Source organism: Drosophila teissieri, chromosome X, assembly GCF_016746235.2.
Source record: "Drosophila teissieri strain GT53w chromosome X, Prin_Dtei_1.1, whole genome shotgun sequence".
Classification (NCBI taxonomy): Eukaryota; Metazoa; Arthropoda; class Insecta; order Diptera; family Drosophilidae; genus Drosophila; species Drosophila teissieri.
In genome coordinates, this window is record NC_053034.1 from 465935 (window position 1) to 482782 (window position 16848).

The following is a 16848-nucleotide window of genomic DNA, read 5'->3' on the forward strand; positions in this document are numbered from 1 at the left end:
TAAACATTTATGCGTGGCTCTGAGTTTTAAAGTTGCTTTGTTGATGGTTTACGTTTTGCTGCGCTGCTTACGTCTTTGTTGCTAGTGCAGAAGCAGAAAGTGGAAGTTTCAAAATTTCACTTTCCCGAAATTGATATAATGCTCTTTTGATGGTTATCGTATTAAAAACCAACAGCAACAACGATCTGCTTTATGCTTTACATTTCTTTGCGTTTTTGTTTCATTATTCTACTCACCCTGCTTCCCGCGGCGAATGTGGAAAATGAAGAAGTGCTGAAGAGAGAGGCAGTGGTGGGGGCGCGGAGGCAGCCGAAATCAAACGGTTCTTCTCCTAGATTACCCCTTCCTTTTAACTGTATTTAACTGTATATCCGTGGTTCCAAATCAGTTGTTTTTGCGTGTACTACTCTATTTGTACGCAATTGCAGCTTTGATTTTTTGTTGTTTCTGGACACCGAAAAAACAAAAACAAAATAGATCGGAGGCTTGGGCTACACACACACTGAACACACTCGAAAAAAAACAGCTGGCGCGTTAATTACATTAAAAATTCGCAAGCGAAACCTTCGAACAATGGCAGAAATGCAACTAATTAGCAATTATTTGCAGATTTCTTTGTTTTCTTTACGCTTCTTCTTTGCACAAATTCCAATTAGACGATGCGGCGGCAGCCATCTGCAAATGCCATTTGTTGTTGAGTCCCGTTATTTTGCAGACAGAGCAAGTGCAGTTATAGGCGAAACTGGGGGAGCGGACGAGCGAAAGAAATAGCCAATGACCTCCCCTTGATGACGGGCTATTAATATTCATTTACATGGCTTTCCTTGACTTGTTTTTGTGTGCAGTGGAACACATGACTCCACACAGGAGGATGCTGCTGTTCGATTTGTTGCTTTATTAATAGAAGTCACACAATTGCCAATCTCCGATTGGATTCACAGCCGCTCGCGGGGATACCACCGATTGCCGGACTACCGGAGTTGTTACTTGGATAGTTAACCAGCGCCTATAGCCGTGATTAGTCCCGTTGCAGCCTGCCAATATGTTACGCTTTTGCTTTTGGAATTTGTTATTGTGGTGGCTTGTTATCGCTTAACGATACGATTTGTCCGCGGTCAACGTCGCGTCGCTGCTTTTTGTTGTTGCGTTTTGTTATTGTTGTTATTGCTGGCGATGGGAGATCTTCGATTAGTTTCACTTTTTCGCTGCCTTAGTGTGGCCGTTGCCGGAGTGTCTCTAAATACCAAAGACGAAAGCTACCTTACTTTCCATTTGAAATCATTTTAATTATCTATGAAGATTTTAAGCGGAATTTCACAAGAAAGTTAAAAGAGTCGTGGGCGATAAATGAACATGCCGCTGATTATCCGCTCATCTGGAGAAAATGAGAGTGTAGGCGCTTTTCTGATTAGTTCTAACACAACACAATTAAGTCCTATTTATAAGCTTTATTGGCAATAAACGTAAGCTGGCTAACAAAAAAATGATGGTTCACTGAACCAGTGGGCGCTCCAGTTACTCCTTGACCCGCTGCACCTCGCTGGCGTCGAACGGCACCTCCTCCACCTTGCGGAACCCAGAGAACCGGATGATCTTGCCGGTGCCCTCGACCTTCAGGTGCCTGGCAAACTGCTGTGCCGGCGACAGGGCCAGCTCCTCCTCCGTCTTGTAGCCGTAGAACTTGGCCCAGTCGTTGCGCCCGGTGTAGACCATGTAGCAAACAAGGCCGAATGCCTGCCAGGCCAGCACGGCGTATCCGATGCTCAGGCGCCGCTTCCACAGCTCCGCCCGGTGCTCCGGTATGGGATTCGTGTTGCGCCTCACCCAGCGGCGCAGCCATTTCATCTCAAACAGCGCCATTTAGTGTTTATTTGCCACAATTGTTGAGTTTGTTATGTAAAGATACAAAATGTAAACAAGCAACGAGCAGCTGGCAGCCAGGGTTGCCACATTGTTCAAATCGACCAACTGATTCGAACCAAGGGTGCAAAAAATGAATTAGTTACAAACGAAATAAAGTTAAGCTTATTTTACACGACAAATTTCAAATCAGCACTCGGATGGAAACCAAACGGCGATGCATTGTGAGCGGACGTGTCCCAAAAGTGGCCATCCCAAATTGGATCTGTTTGTCTGTGCCTTATTTACACGTCTTTAATTATTATTGAGTTTTAAAAACTAGCTATAGCCAAATCTTCTGAAGAAAGCGCGAGCGACACGGATTCCCGCCAACAGCCCAGACAGTACGCGAATCTGGCGGCAAACTAGCCAAGGTGGCAGCACTGAAGTGGACACCAGAACAGAAGATAATGAAACTTCGATCGGGGCAAACAACGCCAGTGCTACCGATCCGAAGGAAAAGCAGGAAAGATCAGGACATCATCAGCAGTCGCAGATTGGGTGAGCAGCGCGGCAAAGGAACAAGTGCGAATTTAGGCAGAAACTTCGCCAATTTCATACTGTGCGATTTGCGGCCGGGGTCGCCAACTCCCTGTGGAGGTCAGAGGGTGCTCCAGTTCGCCCCGAGGATCCTCGGTGTTCGTGGAGCGCAGTAAACTGGTAAATTTCTGTTCCTACACATCACACAAATCCAAATTCGTAGTAGAACTAACGCAATTAAATTGGAATTCGAAAGTTGGAATTGGAAACACAAGATGCCGACCACACAGCACTCACCGCAAGGTCATACCCACGCGCACTCTCTCACCCAAAGACATCCCCAAGATAGCAGCGAAGCCAAGGATTCGGAGGGCGGCGAGGCGGGCAACATGCCCAACCTGTCCACTTTGTCGCTGGACGAACTGAAGCAGCTGGACAGGGATCCCGAGTTCTTCGACGACTTCATCGAGGAGATGTCCGTGGTGCAGCACCTGAACGAGGAGCTAGACTCCATGATGAACCAGGTGGAGAACATATCCAGTTAGTAGGTCATGGCCCTAGGCTGGCAAATCCTTCTAACCCCTTCTGCATTCCAATCCAGAGGAGAACGAGAGCAAGGGCAGCCATCTGGTGGAGCTGAAGCGCCGACTCAGCGATGATTACACAGCTTTAAAAACTCTGGGCGAGAAATGCGACCAGCTGAACAAGAAGTACTTGAAGAAGTCGGAGGAATACGCCCCTCAGCATATACGGGTGAGTCCTCCTGATTTGCCAATAGCCATTCCCATCTGTTACTCACGTTCCCCCATTAACCCCCGCAGGAGCTTCTTCAGATCGCTGCTTCCAATGCCGATGCCGACTGCGATCGGCATGTGGAGCACTTCCTCAACGGAAAGATCGACGTGCAGACGTTCCTCAACACCTACCAGAGCTCGAAGAAGATCAGTGCCGAGCGCAAGGCCAAGGAGGAGCGTCTGGGCACCCAGCTAAGTGCCCTGGAGCGGGCTGGCATTTAGGATTGCCGTGGAACTCATTGGCCGTGCAGTCCTTAGAATGTTCGTCCCACACTCCTGCCGCCACGAGTCGCAATAGTAGAGAATAAGGAAGTTAGTAAATAGGGAAGCTAAGTCAGAGATGAAGCCGGCTGCTCATGGCATTGGGCATCTGGCATCTGGGGATCCGATCCAAGTCGATCTGGTCGCCGTCCCAGAACAGAAAGCAACCTTAGGGAACCTTAGGGAAGTAACGAAACAGGCTCGCTAGTTTTACGATTCTCAAACTCGTGTGCATGGACAGAGTGGCTTGTTATTCCATCTGTACCTCCAAACACCCAAAAACCCCATGTACCCCATGTGTCTCACCCACTCCTCTCAAAAGCAGTCCAAAATCGCATGTATTACCCATAGACTATAGACTATTATGGTTTCTGGTCGTTATTTTTGGCTTAATCGTCGGCCCATCGATATATTTGTACCATTTATATGAATAAACTTTATGATTTAGATGATGCCTTCTCTTTCTATTTGGGGATTACCCTTTTGCAATGGATTGCTGTGTGGAAAACTCGCTTGCAGGTCTTCAAAAGAAGGGTTTTTATAGTGGTTTCGTTTTGATTTGCATAAAACAGTCCCATAAGCTAACACTATTGTTATTATGGGTAAATTGTTAATTTCATACCCAAAAACGTAATATTGAAAAAAACCGGTGAAATAACATAAATATGAAGTTACCATTTTTCAACAAGCTACGAATTTTCCAATATCTCAGTATCCTAATTTCGTTTGAAAAAGCAAATAGCATTAAAATAAACCTGGAATTTATTAAAAAGAGTTTCAAAACATAAATGCCAGCTAAAATTATCGAAAGTTCCGCATTAAATTCGAAATATGAATAATCTCGTTATTGTGGTACTTTTTAGTATTTTCTGGTATTTCGGCTACAACTCGGCCGACTTATCGCCCGTACTGCCGCCTCCGATCTCGGCCAGAAACGGACTGGGCCAGCTACTGTAGAGCTGATAGTGCTCCTCCGACTGCCCCGCTCTTGCCCTTGCCCCTCACCCGCCGAGGTCGAGTAATCTTGTGTGATAAGCGTGTGATACGCAGCACTCGCCGCTCCATTCCCCAACAGACTAGTGCACTTGCAGCGCCTGCGACTGCGAACACGGATACTGCCCCCCGAACCCATGGCCCAAACGGAGGTGCTGGTCTTTGGCTCGGCCATCATCGACTTCATAAGGTAGGTGGCCACAGAGCGCCTCGATCCCAAGAAGAATCTGACAACAGCCCTTCGTCAAGCTACACACCCCGGCTGCCGAGACCCGGAGAAACGCTTCACGGGCACCGCTTCCAGACTGGCTACGGCGGCAAGGGCGCCAATCAGTGTGTGGCCGCCGCGCGCCAGGGATCCCGCACAGCTCTGGTGGCCAAATTGGGCGCAGACAGCTTTGGCAGCGACTACTTGCGGCATCTGCGCGAGGAGCGGGTCAATGTGGACCACGTCGAGCAGCTGGCGGACCAGACGACGGGAGTGGCCCAGATAGCCGTGTCCGATGGCGGCGAGAACAACATTATCATCGTAGTGGGCGCCAACAATCAGCTGAGCTCATCCGACGTCTCCGCGGCGGAGGCGCTCTTCAGGGAGGCCAAGGTTCTGGTCTGCCAGCTGGAGACGCCCATTGAGGCCACCCTGACTGCCCTGAAATCCTTCCGGGGCGTGTCCATTGTGAACGCGGCTCCGGCCATGGCGGACACACCCCCTGAACTGCTCCAGTTGGCCAGCATCTTCTGTGTGAACGAGAGCGAGGCGGCCCTAATGACCCAGATGAGCGACATTGGGAACGTGGAGTAAGTGCGATACGTAAGCCAGGGGCACGTCCAACTAAACCCGTTCCTACTTCTGCCAGGCAAGCCGAAGAGGCGGTTGGAAGGCTGATAAAGGCAGGTGCCAACACGGTGATCATAACTCTAGGGAAACTGGGAGCCGTTTTTGGCTCCGCCGATTCCAAGGGCGTGTGCCAGCATGTGGCTGCACCGGATGTGCCGCCCGAGAAGGTGGTAGACACGACGGGGGCCGGCGACGCCTTCATAGGGGCCTTGGCGCACAACTTGGCCCGTCATCCAAATGGGCAACTGGCGGACCACATAGCCGCCGCCTGTGCCGTGGCCTCGCAATCCGTGCAGCTCCCCGGGACGCAGTCCAGCTTCCCACAGGCTTAGAGGGAAATACGCGAAAGAATCCGTCGGAAGAATAAATCTCTGTCCTGACGTACAATGATCTATTTAATGGTAATCGTAAGTATAAAAAGAGTTAGGGTCTATGCGGGATAGACGATCCATTATGGTCCACATGGGTGTGCTTCGGCTGGCAATTCAGCGTCCAGTGGGTCACGGGTTGCGGATTACAGATTACGGATGGAGGCGTGGCAGTATCACTTCTTCCCCGACTTCTTGATGCCGCCGCCGACAAGAGGGCCCTTCTTGGAAGCGTTCGCCTTGGCCGCCTCCAGAGCCTTCTGCTGCTCCTTCTGCTTTTGCTTGAAGGCCATGTCGTCATCGTCCAGGTCCTTGGAGTCCTTCTTTGGCGCCTTCAGAGGCTTCTTTTTACCGCCCTCGCGTCCAGACATACTTGCTCGCTAATGCTGCGTGGGAGAAGCCAGAAAATCTGTTAAAATCGGGTTGAATTCCACAACAAAAAGTCACGCACCTTTTCCACACGTTTTTCCGATTTCCGTTGGACGATAACCACAAACTTAATCGATAGCTGCCTGCTTTCGATAGACCACCCGTGTTATCGCACTTGGAAAGTGCGCCACATATTCCGATTGATTGAGAGCTTTAGATTTGTAAAAACATGCATTAATGCATTATATTGGTTCTTTAAATCGTTTCTCAGGCCATTTAAACGTCATGTCCAACAGCAATTTGTTCCAGCCAGTTACAAAGAATTCTGGTATTGTCGACTGCAGTTCCATCGCTATTCCTAAAAATAATGGACATAAAGAAGTTGGCACAAATATTAAACTAAACTAAATAATCAAATAATTAAAAAAAAAGGAATTTACCACGGAACATCGAGCGCAATACATCGATTTCGTGAGTGACCATTACAGAAGCGATTAATCGATAAGAATCGATTTGCCCAGCTCGCTGATTAAGTTGTTGTTTGCTCCAGATTTACTTTTAATTTCGAATTAAACTAATTTCCGGGATTTCCGAGTGTAAATCCTGCAAGGAAAACCATGCTAAGGCCCCAGACATCAGTGCCTGCGCTCCAGCCACCTGGCAAACGAAAGAAGCCCGCGGAACTGGATCTGGCCTGCGGATGGCGCGGTTGCCAGGAGATTTGCACTGGCGAGTGGAACCTAAATGAGCATATTGCCGAGCACCTGGAGCACTATGCACGGGCGCAGGACAATCGGGGTGCGCACTCGGAGCACAGTGCAGCACTGGAGCATCAGTGCACGTGGAACTCCTGCGATTTCCGCACCGCGAACCGCGTGGAATTTGAACGGCATGCGTACTACCACGGCTACTACTTGAACCTCCTCCTGCAGGGGCAACTGGAGTGCGATATGCATCCGGAGATCCCCGCCTGCACTGCTCCGGCCCGCCTCATGGATAAGCTGCCCGCTCTGGGCCAGAACTTTCGATGTGGCTGGACCGATTGCGAGAGAGAGTTTGTTTCGATTGTGGAGTTCCAGGACCACATTGTTAAGCACGCCCTCTTCGAGTATGATATACAGAAGACGCCCGAGGACGAGCGCCCCAAGACGATGTGCAACTGGGCCATGTGCCACAAGCACATGGGCAATAAGTACCGCCTCATCGAACACATCAGTACCCACTCCAACAAGAAGCAGGTGGCCTGCTTCCACTGCGGCGAACTGTTCCGCACCAAGACTACGCTCTTCGATCACCTGAGACGCCAGCCGGATAACAACAGTGAGTGCAAGATTTGCCCCTCCAAGACACTTAAACCCTTGCCACTATATCTTCCCGACAAAAACCCCACTACATTTGCCTTAACTTAGGTAACTTAATTTACCTAACTCCTTGGTCACCCTTTAATCCGTTGCAGCGAACAGCTTCCAGTGCGCGCAATGCTTTAAATTCTTCGCCACCAAGAAGCTGCTTAAGAGCCACGTGGTGCGGCACGTTAACTGCTACAAGTGCACCATGTGCGACATGACCTGCAGCTCGGCCAGCTCGCTGACCACCCACATTCGGTACCGCCACCTCAAGGACAAGCCGCTCAAGTGCAGTGAGTGCGACACACGCTGCGTTCGGGAGTCGGATCTAGCCAAGCACGTCCAGATTGTCCACTCGAAGACGGTGCACCAGTGCGAGCATCCCGACTGCCACTATTCTGTGCGCACCTACACGCAGATGCGAAGGGTAAGCCACCTAGTGAGCCCTAGTGCTACATGCTCTACAGCGAGTAAACCTTCTGCTTCTCTTGCAGCACTTCCTGGAGGTGCACGGCAACAATCCCATTCTTTACGCCTGCCACTGCTGCGAACGCTTCTTCAAGAGCGGCAAGTCGCTCTCCGCTCACCTCATCAAGAAACACGGCTTCCGTCTGCCTTCGGGCCACAAGAGATTCACCTACCGGGTGGACGAGAACGGGTTCTACCGCCTGGAGACGACGCGCATCGAGAGCTTGGAGGTGACTCAGCAAATACTATCGCCGCAGGTGAACGTCTCGCTGGAGATTGACCTGAAACCAGGCACAGGATCCTGCTACGAGATCGTTGATCCCACAAACACCGAGTTTGAGCGCATCATCGTCTCCAGCGATCCGCACGAGGCGCAGCTGATGGGCGAAGTGGTCATCTCGCTGCCCAGCCTAACGGAGGAGCTGTGAGGCATTCCAGGGTGTCGATCGGCAGCCAACAATTTTGATCTCGTGTGCCCTTTACATTAAGCATTTAGACCTACGTAGAATCTAATGCGACAGGACGACTCTCTGGGAATTGAATAACATTAGCAGCTTAAGGGTGTAATTCTGCAGTACTTATAGGATAAGACCATTTCGACTTGTTTGTATTGCTATTGCGACTGTTTGCCTTATTTTTGTAAACTCATTTTTACTGTGCCCCACTCTTTGTTTTTAGCAATTTATATAGCAATGTTCAATGTCGATTTCGCTTTTGTTTCGCCATATATTTTAGTTCATTTCCATTTAACTTAACCATTTAAAGTCGTACGCCTAATACTTTTTTAACTCCAAAGACAAGAAAAGAATTTCAAGGGCTATTTAGCTAGTAATTAGCTATTAATTCGTATCAAAGCCGAAGAATGCATTGATTATTAACTATCATATCTACAGTTTTCTTTGTGCGAAATGTCTGTAAGTAGTCAATAAGTGACTTGACTTTACTTTTTAAGTTATGTAGCGAATAAAAAACGTAGCATCAAGTTATTAGTTATAACTATTTCTCATTCGAAAGCTGCCTCTATTCCTGACGCACTTATCTATATTCTAAAGAAAATATACAAACAAATGCATACGATTATGCGACTTTTGGGAGTCTACATCACTATTTGATAAGCTTGTGCATGGGGAAGTATTTTAAACCGACAGCAAAATGATCTCTACGCTGAAATCTTTGAAATTGAAGGACCTTGCACAATCTCAACTACACAAATGGATAACTTTTCCACTGCAAACGCTGCTACTTCGTTTGGGAACTTAGCTTCTTGAGGGAAGGTTGCTTCAGGTTTCTGGGCAACTTAGTTGGAAGTTTACTCGCAGTTTCTGGTACGGAAAACCGAGTATACCTCCCCTTGGGGTAGGTACTTCACAGCTCAAACTTAAACATCTTTGACGCATTTTCTGCGCCATTTGTGAGGTTAGCTTCCTCTGCACTTGAAAAAAATAAACACACGTGTGGTGGTTGGGTTTTTAAAGGTTTTTTGTTGTTTAATTCTGGGCTGTTTAGGTCCGCTTTCAAGTAACGTCACCGGAAACAAATCAAAAACACAACACGGCGTTCCAGGTTCCCTTCCGATGCTCAGATGCGATCAGATTCCGTCCGTTTACTTGGCGTGGGTCTGGGCCTTACGCAGCTGGGTGAGGATGTTGGACAGCTCCTCACGCTTCCTCTTGGCACGGATGTGGGTGCCCAGGCGGCGCTTGAGGAACTTCAGGGCCCTCTTATCCTTGGACACCTTCAGCAACTCCATGGTGCGCTTCTCGTAAGGAGCGTGGCCCACAACTTCGCGGACCAGGTCGCGCATGAACTTGGTGTGGCGGGTTTGGATCTGCAAGGCACATGAGTAGAGTGGAGGAGTCAGAGGAGCCGCGTAAACAAAGTCGGGGCGTGCAAACTTACGTTCTTCAAGCGAGATCCACGCAGACCCTTCACCTTCTTGTCGCCGGTGTACTTCACATTCCTGATCTTGGTGGTCTTGTGACCCTTGTTCAGGCCAATTGCCAGCTCGTAGCGTACTGCCATTTTAACTGCGGATGCAAGAGAGAGACTATTAATGACCCCCGCACAACTTTGAGACTCCACAGACGCGTGGAAGTGCTCGTGGAAATCGCCAGGCTATTTCTTATTTGTGCGTGCGTCTGGAAGTCTGCAATTCCCGAGCTCCTCGCCACGAGGTTCTTGGAATACCAACGTCCCCGCCGTCGGGAACTCAGATGGACACCATCTTTATCTTCATATTCATCTTCACTGGTCGTCCGAGACTCCGAGAGGCACGCATTTTTTGAAACACACACAAGTTATCTTTTTTGCTTGGCGACTTCCGCGAGCACGCGGGCGCAAAATGAAAGATGGGCACTCAAAAAAAAAAAAAAAATAATGGAAAAGTGAAGAGCGGATCAAGCGCACTTGGATTGCAAGCACTGCAGCAGGCGATTTAGCGCACTTCGCCGGCGCTGGGACTAGAATTCGGATTTATTTTCGCGGAATAACACTCTACCTCAGTCGCTGTTAAAAGAAAGAAAGAGCGAAAAAAGTTGGACAGGAAACAGTGTGGCAGCTGGAGGTGGGCGATAGTCGTGCCTTGGTATCGATAGGTCGGCGGGCGTTGCCAGACTGCCGAATTGCTAATCAAAAGCTTTTGGTATGGGGGATAGGTATTAAAATGTATATTTAAGCATTTTGTTGGAAAACGAGCAGAAAGCTGACATTGACACAACAAAATATAATAAGTAAACAATATTGAATATGATGAATATTATTGCAAAACTTTAAAATATCTTAAACCACATAAAATAATAACGAAATCACGTAACTTGTACAACTTAAGGCAATTTACACTTGGTCCAATTTCAAATGTTATTTCAAATGTTTAGAGGTAACTCTTCGATAGGGAAAATAACGCCTCCCGATTTCGAGGAACCATATGGTCCGATAACACCCTCCGGCTATCGATAATTCAGCTGTGCGCACGTGCAACTAAAATAATAACAGCACGTTATTTCTGAAATTAAAAGGTAAATTAAGTGAGCTCCAAAAACGAAACAGAAATGAAGAGCAAAGTGGACAAACCCATAACCAATGGTGCACCCGCCAAGACAAAGACCAAGGAGGAGCGCAAACGGACGAAATCCCTGAAATCCGACGCGGACACCGAGATACCGGCCAAGATTTCCAAGGTGTCCAAGACCAAGAAGGAGAAGCCGAAGCCATCGGAGACCGAGGAAAAGGAAAACACCGCGAGCAACGGCAACCTGAAGGTGTCGCAGATCAACAAAGCCGTGTTTGTGGTCTTCAAGAAGTTGCAGGGCAGCCAGCTGACCAAGAAGATGATCAATTCCCTCATAACGCTGCTGCGCGACGACACAAATGCGGAGCAGGTGAGTCTCCACCAGCTATCTGGTAGTTCCGTTGACCAATTCTCGAAACTCTTCCTCAGCGCACTGCGACCATCTGCTACGTGCTCAAGCGCTTGATTCGCTCCACAGGCGCAGATGACATGAAGGCGGTAGGCCTGGCCGCCAGTTATATACACTGCATCCTAACCGCCGTGCCCGCCATTGACGCAATTGAGGTTCTGGACACGCTAAAGCGCGATCTGGCCGTTGGCAGCCAGCAGAGGGGCAAGGAGGACTCACTAGCTGCCGTCGGTCAGTTGATTACAGCCTTTTGCATTCTGCAGACCCCGCAGTTCGCTAAGGCCGAGCCCAAGCTGGTTACGGCAGTCTTCCAGATTCTAGCGGCGCAGCTAAAGGGCAGGGAGTACTTGGTGTCCATGTGTGGCGATATCCTAGCGGACTCCTTCAAACAGGTTGGTGTTCAAGCTTTCCCAAGAAAACTAACTACAGTTTCGTACGATTTCACCTTAGCTGCCCGCTGCGATCTTCGAGGAGTACGTGTGGCCACTTTTGCAGCCCGAGCTAAACAAACCGCTGAGTGGCTTGAAAGTCAATACCTGCGATGTTTTGCTGGCCGTGCACCTGACCTATTCGTCCGTGCTGGGACGGGAGAACGTTCTGGCCAGCTTGTGGCCCAAGAAACCAGTGTACACGCAGCTCTTTGATCTGTATTTCGCCGGCTCCACCATTCATAGTGATGGCGTATACGCCAGATTAGCTATTTTTCTTGTAAATGGTGGGAAGGAAATGCTCGCCGCCTGGCAGCAGTACATCGCTTCCAAGCAGCCACTGAAACTAAACGCAGCCAAGGCGTGTGCGATCCAAGTACTGAGCCACATACTCCTCAACTTCAAGCCAGCGGACGAAGAGCTCATCCTGGATATTTTTACACCTACCTGCGTACAATTTCTGCTGCAGGAATGTTCAGCTGTAAAATGGGACAAAGCTGAGGCCAAGAAGCCGTCCCAAAAGAAGCTGAGGGAGATTTGCTTCAAGTTCGAGGCCTCCTTGGTGCTATGTTTCGAAAAGCAGTTCCAAAACGATGATAGCAAGCTTCAGCTGCTGCTCAAACTGCTGGATCACACACTGCAGTTGGACTCGGTGATTTGCTTGCCGCGCTTCTGCCAGCAACTGATAGGCCAATTGAGCGTCGAGAGCCTCCAGAAGCTGTACGACTTCTACAACAATAAGCTGTACTCGTTGGAGGACGAGGATAGAGTCAGCCGAGTGCACTGCCTCAACCAGATGCAGGTTATACTGCACCATCCAACGCTTAGCCAGGCAACCAAGTGGCGTCAGAAGCAGCTGAACTACTTGCTGCTCGCTGGCCTTTTCCACGTAGATGCCAGTAAGAAGCCGTGCGAGGCCTCCAAAGCCAGCGCGTTCAGTCGCCAGTGCTCGGCGCGTTGTGAGGAAATATTCCTGGGTTCCCTGCTGCACAAGTGCTCGGGTCTGCCAGGACTTTGCCAGTTGCTGCAGAAGACACTGAGTTACCTTAACAAGGAGCTGGGACAACCGGATGCAGAGAGCAAACTGCGTTCGCCGCGAGACGAATCGCTGCAGAAAGCATGGAAGCAGGTCGAGAAACTGCTGGCCAAGCCAAGCGAGGAAACGGATGTCGTTGGCCAAACATTCGAGGCTCTCATCCTGTTTGTTTCGTTGGCTTTGTGCACGAAGATTCCCCTATCCGTCACCGTGCTGGACGATCTGATTATCTGCCGCAAAAACGCACTGCAAAAGAGCAAGAAACAGGTAAGTGGAGCCCATCAATGTATATCAATGTACTAAGCTCTAAAGTAATTGGGTTTCCCCAGGTCAACGAAGAGCTCCAATGGCAGGATGTGCTCACTGATGCCCTGCTCCAGTTGCTCTTGCAAACAGGTCACTTCTGGCGGGAGTTTGTTCATCTGGTGGCCACCGCACTGATTCCCCACCTCGAGCATGGTAACCTTGAACAGGTCCTCGAAGTGCTCAACATGAACAGGAATCCCCTGAGCAAGAAGGACGAGGGCGACGAGGAGGAGGAGAGCGACGAGGAAGTCGAGGAGGAAGAATCGTCGAAAGATTCGAGCGACGACTCAGACGGCGATGAAGATGAAGACGAAGATGGAGAGGACGAGGACGAGGACGATGAAGAGTCCCATTTGGCCCAGATTCGAGAGAGCGTTCGCCAGGCCTTGGTCAACGATGGCGACGCAGACGACGATGGCGCCAGCAGCGTGGACTGGAACGATGTTGGCGAGGAGCAGGGTGAACGCCTGAATGCTGCTCTGGAGCGATCCTTTCAGTTGTTCCGACCCAAGTCGCGCAAAGCCCAGGAGAAGGAGCGTCCGACCAAATCGGAGCGCATTGACAACACTAACCTACTGCACTTTCGCATTCGCGCGTTGGATTTGTTGGAGCTGTTCATAAGCAAGAAACCAACTCAGTCGGTAATCCTGGACGCGCTGCATTGCGTCTTCCAGGTGTACCGCCATTGCAGCGGCGACAGCAAACTGCAATCTCTGCGAGAAGCCAGCTTGAAGTTGCTCAAGAAGATACTCGCCAAGAATATTGAACTCATCGAGCAGCAGAGTAACGCACCCATTCTGGAAGCCATTGAGCAGCTGATGTCGTCTGGCGAGGAGCATTCAGAAGAGGACCAAGAGAACGGCAAGCAGCCCGCCAACCGACAGGCCAAAGGAGACATCATTGTTTGGCGAGATAAGTGCTTTGCCTACCTGGTCAGCCAGGCATCAGCAGATGGCGAGCCCAAGAATAGCACCGTGTGGCCTCTGCTGGTCGAATTCCTGGAGCTGTGGGTAGCCAAGCGTCGCAGCCGCCTCTCCCTGGCGAGTTTCGAAGCCCTCTTTCAGTCTGGTCAATGGCAGGGCGTTGCTCCGCTGGCCGTTGTCCTGGCCTCCCATTTGGACGTGAAGAAAACACGCAGTTTTCGGCGAGCCCAGATATTGAAGCTTCTCAGTGGGCAGTGTCGCCGACTCGAGTCCGCTTTCAAGGACAACAGCTCGTCTGCCAAGGAGTTTGAGAAACAGATAGCAAGATATGTGAATCAACTGGAAACGGAGGCCAGTAGTTCCAAGGAGCTCAATCTGCTGCTCAAGATCCTCGCCCAAGGAGGCCAGAAGCGGCAGAAACTGCGCGAAAAGATCCAACTCGTCGCTAAGAACCTTCAGCCCACCAAGAAGACGACGAAGCAGAAGGAGCAGGCAGCCGCCGAACCCATAGAACCCATGGATGTGGAAGATGAGGAGCAGGCCACATAAAGGAAAGCATGGAACCAGCCCAGTAAGGGCCTAACTAAACCTAAAATAAGATGTATGAATATCCTGCTTAATATAAGGTAACTTAAGTTTTTTGTTCTTTAGTTGATGTAAAATGCTAAATTAGTATTGAAGTCGCTGAATAAATAGCAAAAGATTTTAAAAGCATAAACGAATTTCGTTGGATCAAGTAATAGGAATTTAATCACTCGGTATTATAACTATTATGCTTCATTATAAGGTATGCTAAAACGTTTGCATAAGCTTTAAAACTACAATCACAGGCGAGGTGGGAAGTAGACGTGCTGGCGGAATATGCTCTTCACATTTGGCACCATGGACTCGTCGTTCTGGCCTCGCTTTTCGGACACTTCGTCGGTGACAATCGTCAGGATGTCGGCGATGTGTTCACTGAAACGTTGCAAAGGACAACTATGATTCGGAGCTTGCTTGCTTCAGCAGCTATTTACCTGGCCGAATTGCATTCGATGGCATCGCACAGGCTCTGGATGAACCAGCTGCCCGTGTGGGTGTGTCGCAGAGCGGGGAATCCATTCACCGTGGACATGGCCCGCACCATGTTGATGTGTTGGCCCGGCGACTGGGTGGTGACGTCGATCTTGAACTGGAAGAGGAATACGTCGATGTATTAGCTTTTCTGGTTCACGCCCATGAATCTCCTTACGGGCAAGCCTCGCTGGTCTTGCTCCTCGTTCTGGTCAGGCTTCTCCTGGCAGGCCTGTATCACCAGCAGCTTGGGCTTGTTGTACAGCGTTTCGTAGCTGCAGAGCACGTTCTCGATGTCCGTGATCTTCAGGGCGATGCTGTTCGCTCCGTAGACGGCCTCCTCGAAGCCGTGGCTCAGGATGCAGACCACTAGGGAATCGCGCAGGAGCGATCTATCGCACGCACTCCGAATGTGCTGCACGATGTCCAGGTGGTCCACATTGTCGTATGTCTCCACATTGTATCCCATCAGGGAAAACACCTCTTTGAGTCGTTTCTTATCCACATCCGTGCCATTGCGCTTCTGCAGGGGTCTGGGTGACAGAAATTTCTGTGAAGAACGCAAAGGTGTACTTTTGTTTGTTACTCATTATTGTAGAGATGCAACCTTAAGATCGTTGCTAACATTCCGGTGAAACTCCTGCTGGTTGATGATCAAGGCGATTCCTGCGTTCTCCCGGGTCAGCCTAAGCGCATTGATTCGTCGCATAGCAGATGCGTTCGAGGCCGCTGCGGCTGTGGAGCAGCTGGACGACTGCCGGTTGTCCGAATCGGTCTCTTGCTTGATGGTAGCCATCGTAGCCATCGTAGCCCTCGTAGCGATCCCAGCCGCATCTGGCTTCGGAGCGTTGCTAAGGATGGTCTCTATCAGCAACTTGGCCTGCGCCTCCAAATCGTTGAACTTCAAATGCTCAATTAGCAGCTGGACATCGCTGCCCGTGGCATTTATGTCTCCCAACTGTATGCATCTTCTGGTCAGCCAGTCGAGCAAAAAGATCTCCAGGTACGTGGGATCGTAGAAGCGAAGTGGATCTCCTGCCTGCTGGCGCGCCACCTTTTCGCCAACATCCAAGACCAGGCGACCACTCTGCGCCAACGACAGCTCCTCACACATCCTGTACAGGCTCTTCAACAGAGGATGCACATGCACCGCGATCCCGGCGATATGCGGCAAGTAGTGCATTCGAAGCTCCTGCCAACAGAAGCCCAGTCTGCGGAGCACCTTTCGCGCCCCAATGATGCACAGAGCCTCCACGAGATGTCTTCTCCATGTTTCTGGCCGGGAATTGGCGTACTTTAGAAGTAGATCGCTTTGCGGGAAGTCCGATCGCGCCATGGCCAACAGTTTCTGCAGAATATAGGTGGCATCCGAGTGGTTGTCACCGTAGAGCAGAAAACAAAGGCCCACCTGAAAGAAAATAAATATTCTGCAGTTTAAATAACAATCTTAGTGCCAACCGATAAGTAAACCTTTTGAGTCATATTCAAAAAGCTAGCCCAGGGAGGTGGCCTTACCTTTTGGGCAAAGTTCATGTCGCGTTCCGCATAGAGCAGATCGTTTTGATCGACGGTCTCCAGATGGATCAGCAGATTCGATCTCGCCATGGCGTTCGGGAAAGTACAAAAATGTCTTACTTTACATTAAAAAGAGCGAAAATCGAATCGCCGATAGCTATCGCTGATGTCGATTACACGACAGCCGCGGCTCGGAGCGCTCTCGATATCGACAGCAGTGGCTGTGGTGTGTCAAAACAATTTAAATGCTGTTAAATAGCGAAAGAATACTACTAATTATTAAATTCTAACTTTTAACCATGCCCGAGCAACAAGTAAAATAGTTGTGTTAATATCAAATAAATCGGTTAAAATT

At 49.7% G+C, this 16848-nt stretch overlaps 8 protein-coding genes across 9 annotated transcripts; 4 read left to right on the forward strand and 4 right to left on the reverse strand.

Moving 5' to 3' along the window:
• Positions 1–1433: 1433 nt before the first annotated feature.
• On the reverse strand, positions 1434–1948 carry LOC122623728. Its single transcript, XM_043803044.1, has one exon. The coding sequence runs from the start codon at positions 1858–1860 to the stop codon at positions 1516–1518; it is 345 nt and encodes a 114-aa protein (XP_043658979.1). The 5' UTR covers positions 1861–1948; the 3' UTR covers positions 1434–1515.
• Positions 1949–2274: 326 nt separating this feature from the next.
• LOC122623727 (vacuolar protein sorting-associated protein 37C) lies at positions 2275–3886 on the forward strand. 2 transcript variants are annotated; one of them, XM_043803042.1, is made up of 4 exons: positions 2275–2559; positions 2636–2919; positions 2981–3132; positions 3201–3886. In XM_043803042.1, the coding sequence occupies exons 2-4, from the start codon at positions 2655–2657 to the stop codon at positions 3393–3395; spliced, it is 612 nt and encodes a 203-aa protein (XP_043658977.1). In that variant the 5' UTR covers positions 2275–2559; positions 2636–2654; the 3' UTR covers positions 3396–3886. The 2 variants fall into 2 exon arrangements, with proteins under 2 accessions (XP_043658977.1, XP_043658978.1); XM_043803043.1 differs by lacking the exon at positions 2275–2559 and having other exon boundaries at positions 2566–2919.
• A 434-nt stretch (positions 3887–4320) lies between these two features.
• Positions 4321–5652, forward strand: LOC122623867 (ribokinase). The gene is made up of 3 exons (XM_043803236.1): positions 4321–4617; positions 4677–5225; positions 5285–5652. Exons 1-3 carry the CDS (start codon positions 4565–4567, stop codon positions 5595–5597), a joined length of 915 nt encoding a protein of 304 aa, XP_043659171.1. The 5' UTR covers positions 4321–4564; the 3' UTR covers positions 5598–5652.
• LOC122623868 (translation machinery-associated protein 7 homolog) lies at positions 5643–6223 on the reverse strand. Its single transcript, XM_043803237.1, has 2 exons — positions 6085–6223; positions 5643–6019 (listed from the first exon to the last, which is right to left on the reverse strand). The coding sequence occupies exon 2, from the start codon at positions 6002–6004 to the stop codon at positions 5810–5812; it is 195 nt and encodes a 64-aa protein (XP_043659172.1). The 5' UTR covers positions 6005–6019; positions 6085–6223; the 3' UTR covers positions 5643–5809.
• A 271-nt stretch (positions 6224–6494) lies between these two features.
• On the forward strand, positions 6495–8812 carry LOC122624020 (histone H4 transcription factor). Its single transcript, XM_043803440.1, has 3 exons — positions 6495–7322; positions 7459–7775; positions 7843–8812. Exons 1-3 carry the CDS (start codon positions 6620–6622, stop codon positions 8242–8244), a joined length of 1422 nt encoding a protein of 473 aa, XP_043659375.1. The 5' UTR covers positions 6495–6619; the 3' UTR covers positions 8245–8812.
• A 465-nt stretch (positions 8813–9277) lies between these two features.
• LOC122623884 (60S ribosomal protein L36) lies at positions 9278–9843 on the reverse strand. The gene is made up of 2 exons (XM_043803253.1): positions 9716–9843; positions 9278–9644 (listed from the first exon to the last, which is right to left on the reverse strand). Exons 1-2 carry the CDS (start codon positions 9836–9838, stop codon positions 9420–9422), a joined length of 348 nt encoding a protein of 115 aa, XP_043659188.1. The 5' UTR covers positions 9839–9843; the 3' UTR covers positions 9278–9419.
• A 928-nt stretch (positions 9844–10771) lies between these two features.
• LOC122625060 (myb-binding protein 1A) lies at positions 10772–14643 on the forward strand. Its single transcript, XM_043804915.1, has 4 exons — positions 10772–11193; positions 11253–11624; positions 11683–12963; positions 13026–14643. The coding sequence occupies exons 1-4, from the start codon at positions 10864–10866 to the stop codon at positions 14472–14474; spliced, it is 3432 nt and encodes a 1143-aa protein (XP_043660850.1). The 5' UTR covers positions 10772–10863; the 3' UTR covers positions 14475–14643.
• Positions 14644–14647: 4 nt separating this feature from the next.
• LOC122625063 (caspase-8) lies at positions 14648–16653 on the reverse strand. The gene is made up of 5 exons (XM_043804919.1): positions 16494–16653; positions 15586–16386; positions 15157–15528; positions 14942–15096; positions 14648–14882 (listed from the first exon to the last, which is right to left on the reverse strand). Exons 1-5 carry the CDS (start codon positions 16581–16583, stop codon positions 14750–14752), a joined length of 1551 nt encoding a protein of 516 aa, XP_043660854.1. The 5' UTR covers positions 16584–16653; the 3' UTR covers positions 14648–14749.
• Between the last annotated feature and the right edge of the window lie 195 nt (positions 16654–16848).

Excerpts from the sequence above, each read along its gene's own strand:
- LOC122623728 (XM_043803044.1), bottom strand. The coding sequence starts at position 1,860 with ATGGCGCTGTTTGAGATGAAATGGCTGCGCCGCTGGGTGAGGCGCAAC.
- LOC122623727 (XM_043803042.1), top strand. The coding sequence starts at position 2,655 with ATGCCGACCACACAGCACTCACCGCAAGGTCATACCCACGCGCACTCT. Across the intron at positions 2,920-2,980 it reads CCAGGTGGAGAACATATCCA|AGGAGAACGAGAGCAAGGGC; the intron begins GTTAGTAGGTCA and ends ATTCCAATCCAG. Across the intron at positions 3,133-3,200 it reads ACGCCCCTCAGCATATACGG|GAGCTTCTTCAGATCGCTGC; the intron begins GTGAGTCCTCCT and ends TAACCCCCGCAG.
- LOC122623867 (XM_043803236.1), top strand. The coding sequence starts at position 4,565 with ATGGCCCAAACGGAGGTGCTGGTCTTTGGCTCGGCCATCATCGACTTC. Across the intron at positions 4,618-4,676 it reads GCCATCATCGACTTCATAAG|CTACACACCCCGGCTGCCGA; the intron begins GTAGGTGGCCAC and ends CCCTTCGTCAAG. Across the intron at positions 5,226-5,284 it reads AGCGACATTGGGAACGTGGA|GCAAGCCGAAGAGGCGGTTG; the intron begins GTAAGTGCGATA and ends TACTTCTGCCAG.
- LOC122623868 (XM_043803237.1), bottom strand. The coding sequence starts at position 6,004 with ATGTCTGGACGCGAGGGCGGTAAAAAGAAGCCTCTGAAGGCGCCAAAG.
- LOC122624020 (XM_043803440.1), top strand. The coding sequence starts at position 6,620 with ATGCTAAGGCCCCAGACATCAGTGCCTGCGCTCCAGCCACCTGGCAAA. Across the intron at positions 7,323-7,458 it reads ACGCCAGCCGGATAACAACA|CGAACAGCTTCCAGTGCGCG; the intron begins GTGAGTGCAAGA and ends AATCCGTTGCAG. Across the intron at positions 7,776-7,842 it reads CCTACACGCAGATGCGAAGG|CACTTCCTGGAGGTGCACGG; the intron begins GTAAGCCACCTA and ends CTTCTCTTGCAG.
- LOC122623884 (XM_043803253.1), bottom strand. The coding sequence starts at position 9,838 with ATGGCAGTACGCTACGAGCTGGCAATTGGCCTGAACAAGGGTCACAAG. Across the intron at positions 9,645-9,715 it reads GTGGATCTCGCTTGAAGAAC|ATCCAAACCCGCCACACCAA; the intron begins GTAAGTTTGCAC and ends TGTGCCTTGCAG.
- LOC122625060 (XM_043804915.1), top strand. The coding sequence starts at position 10,864 with ATGAAGAGCAAAGTGGACAAACCCATAACCAATGGTGCACCCGCCAAG. Across the intron at positions 11,194-11,252 it reads ACGACACAAATGCGGAGCAG|CGCACTGCGACCATCTGCTA; the intron begins GTGAGTCTCCAC and ends ACTCTTCCTCAG. Across the intron at positions 11,625-11,682 it reads TAGCGGACTCCTTCAAACAG|CTGCCCGCTGCGATCTTCGA; the intron begins GTTGGTGTTCAA and ends ATTTCACCTTAG.
- LOC122625063 (XM_043804919.1), bottom strand. The coding sequence starts at position 16,583 with ATGGCGAGATCGAATCTGCTGATCCATCTGGAGACCGTCGATCAAAAC. Across the intron at positions 15,097-15,156 it reads AAGACCAGCGAGGCTTGCCC|TTCAAGATCGACGTCACCAC; the intron begins GTAAGGAGATTC and ends TTCCTCTTCCAG. Across the intron at positions 14,883-14,941 it reads ATCGAATGCAATTCGGCCAG|TGAACACATCGCCGACATCC; the intron begins GTAAATAGCTGC and ends GCAACGTTTCAG.